The sequence below is a fragment of the Teleopsis dalmanni genome, chromosome 2 (genome assembly GCF_002237135.1).
Source record: "Teleopsis dalmanni isolate 2A chromosome 2, ASM223713v2, whole genome shotgun sequence".
In the NCBI taxonomy this organism is placed as follows: domain Eukaryota; kingdom Metazoa; phylum Arthropoda; class Insecta; order Diptera; family Diopsidae; genus Teleopsis; species Teleopsis dalmanni.
The window spans coordinates 236,209,336-236,212,217 of NC_051847.1; the positions used below are offsets into that span (position 1 = coordinate 236,209,336).

At 30.1% G+C, this 2,882-nt stretch overlaps 1 protein-coding gene across 1 annotated transcript in view; it reads left to right on the forward strand.

Moving 5' to 3' along the window:
* LOC119677023 (nuclear pore membrane glycoprotein 210-like) overlaps positions 1-1,230 on the forward strand; it is a 4,801-nt gene extending 3,571 nt beyond the window's left edge. The window contains exons 7-8 of the mRNA XM_038088290.1: positions 742-928; positions 1,151-1,230. Coding sequence (XP_037944218.1) covers positions 742-928; positions 1,151-1,230 — 267 coding nt within the window. The remainder of the gene's footprint in view (positions 1-741; positions 929-1,150) is intronic.
* The last annotated feature ends 1,652 nt before the right edge of the window (positions 1,231-2,882 follow it).

Below are 2,882 nucleotides of genomic sequence, written 5' to 3' on the forward strand. Positions count from 1 at the left end.
ATATATATATAAATATATATACATATTCGTTTTCGATACAAATAAAATTTAATAATAAGGTTATCCAAGTTTCCAAAAGGGAAAGTCAGTTAGAGAAAGTAGATTAAAAATTTATTTAATTACATTAATGATTTCATAATATCTAAGGAGGACAATGTTTAATCATTCATTATTATATAATAATAACTTTGTATATATATAAGCTTTTTAACACCTTTAAGGGACATAAGGATCGTAACATACATATTTTTTGGACACTGTCCAAAAATTACTTAAAAATGTCCAAAAACCACATAATTAACTTTAGCTCAGTTCATTCCTTAATGTTACTTATACGTGTGTTACATGGACGCTTACGTCTTCTTCTGCACTAGGGGCTGTAGAAAAAGTTTCAGATTAGATGTCAAAAAGTTCAGTGTGGTTTTAATAAAAACTTTCTAACAACACTAACTTTTATAAACTAATTGTTTGTAATTCGTCTTGATTATTTGAACTTTTAATTACAAAAGAGTTCCATAATTTTAAAAAATATTTTATTTTATTCGAAATATCCTTCTCATTTTTTTTTTAATAAGTAAAAAAACAAATTTTATCATTTTGAAATTTATTTTCACATGAAAACAGAAAATTTCCACATTGAAACGAAAAGAATTTTAACTTTATCTCAAAGAAAATTGAATAAAATTTTATTCCATTGCAGCAGAAGAACTAATAAAAGAATTTTTGGTTTCTATTTTTCAGTCACTCCTTCAACCTGTGCAAGTACAAAACTTAGTATTTTATCCTGGACAAGAGTATGGCATCTATGAACGCCCAAATCAGCATGTCAGCAACAGTCACAACAGCAACAACAACAACAACAACAACAATAATGCACAACAAAATGCAGCAATAATAACTACTGGAGCTGATAGCAATGCACAACAAGGCATGTCATTCTTCAATTTCCGCCCCATAATCGACAGCATCTTTGAGGTAAATTTCAGATTAAAGTTACTTTACTTTCTCCTTCGAAAATTCAAGTACAGTTTGCTTGTATGCAGGCAAGATAAAGAAAAAAAATTCTTTTCCATTGAGATTGACCGAATTTCCAGTCGGATGGATTTATCTAAAAATGTACTTATGTTTCTCTAATTCTGTTTAAAAAAAGTTGATAAGTTTTACGAAAATCAAGACAGAAAAATGGATTTATGTGAAGTTTTATGTCAAAATTCTTGCTTCAACGCATAATTAGAATTCGAGAGATATTTAACTTTTACTTGTCTTTAAACTTAAAGAAATATTTTATAAAAGTAATATCCAAGTCAGTTGGCTAATTATTCCAACTAAATTGGAATATAGTTAGAATAGTTCGATTGAATTTTAATTTTTGGAAAAATGTTACCAAACAATTACGTTTCTCAATATTCGTTTCGAGTTTTTGATATGACCGATTTTAAAAGGTACTATTGTTCTCGACAAACAAGTCACACCTACTAAAATATTGATCTCTGAAATCTTCATCCATTCATAAAGATAAGTTGATGTCAGTCTTTAGTGATGACTTTGACTTGCAAATTGCGCAAATACCGGGAAACTAGTAGACTAGTCCGCTATGGTCCACTTACAATATAGAACGTGGTATCTCACCTATTCATAAGAGTTTTGCTGAAATGTACACTCTATGTCACCAAAATGTGTGCTTATTCACGGCTTAAGAACGTCCTTAAAAACTTTTAAGGAAAGTTTGACCAATTTGAATTTGACTACAAATCAATTGAGATATCCCGTACATACAGTCGACAACAAATAAAAATACAGAGATAAATTTTATTAAAATACTAGTAAAAAAAAAGTAAGTAAAGAAATAAAAGCACAACAGCACATTAGTTTAATTAGTTATTAATTGACACTGCTCCTATTTGAATAATAAGTTTTGTCCGTATATGACATTTTTTACTATCCCAGGACCAAGCAAAGGGAAAGTTTTTAAATTATTGATATAGTGCCTACAACATATAATCCCGATGCATTTAATGGTTAAGCTGATATAGATATCTGGTTATATGCACATTCCTGGCTTCTGTAAAGTTAAGTGACTTTAATTACAGAATATTTTAAAAGATGAAGATGGTACATATAATCCACTTATCTTACTACACATATGACATGATCAGCATATAACCCAAAGAAAAATAACAACAACTGTTAGGAGGTGTTTGCCCTTCATCGTTCAATACAATCATCGTACTAACATTCCACTATCTTATTGTTAAGCAAGCCAATCGATCACGTTCGGGTCAGATGAAGTCAGATGAGGAAGAAGAAAGTATTACGCATCTGCTCTGTTACTACCCGTCTCTCGACAAAAGAATCATATTAACTTTAGAGCCTCCATTTCTAAAATATCAATCCCATATCAGAAGCATAGACATTACAGACTGCTTACTTCATCAAAGTGACAGTCTGACAGTCATCACTTGGAAGAATTAGCGTGCTATTAAATATTAATATACATCATAGATCTATACATATATATATAAGTTAATGGTTATTTTTATTATTAGTTTCTAGCTCATAGTTATTATTAATTATTTTTTATTAATAGTTATTTATTTATTGATAGTAATTATTATTCATAACCACGTTTTATTATTTTATTATCACGTTTATTTCCTCAAATAATTTCAACAAAGATTTGTATGTGACATGCTTAGTAGCCCAAGTAAAACTGGACGAGCGCACTTTTGTAGAGTTGAGAGCTACCGAAGCCAAACAGGATTTTTCCAGACAAACAAGTTGATGTCCCGTTTGGCAGCAACCATGCATTCGAATAATATCGCATGATTACTCCGTTCATGAAACTAAGCACAGTGGCGGTTTCGGGAGACACGTGTGTTAAC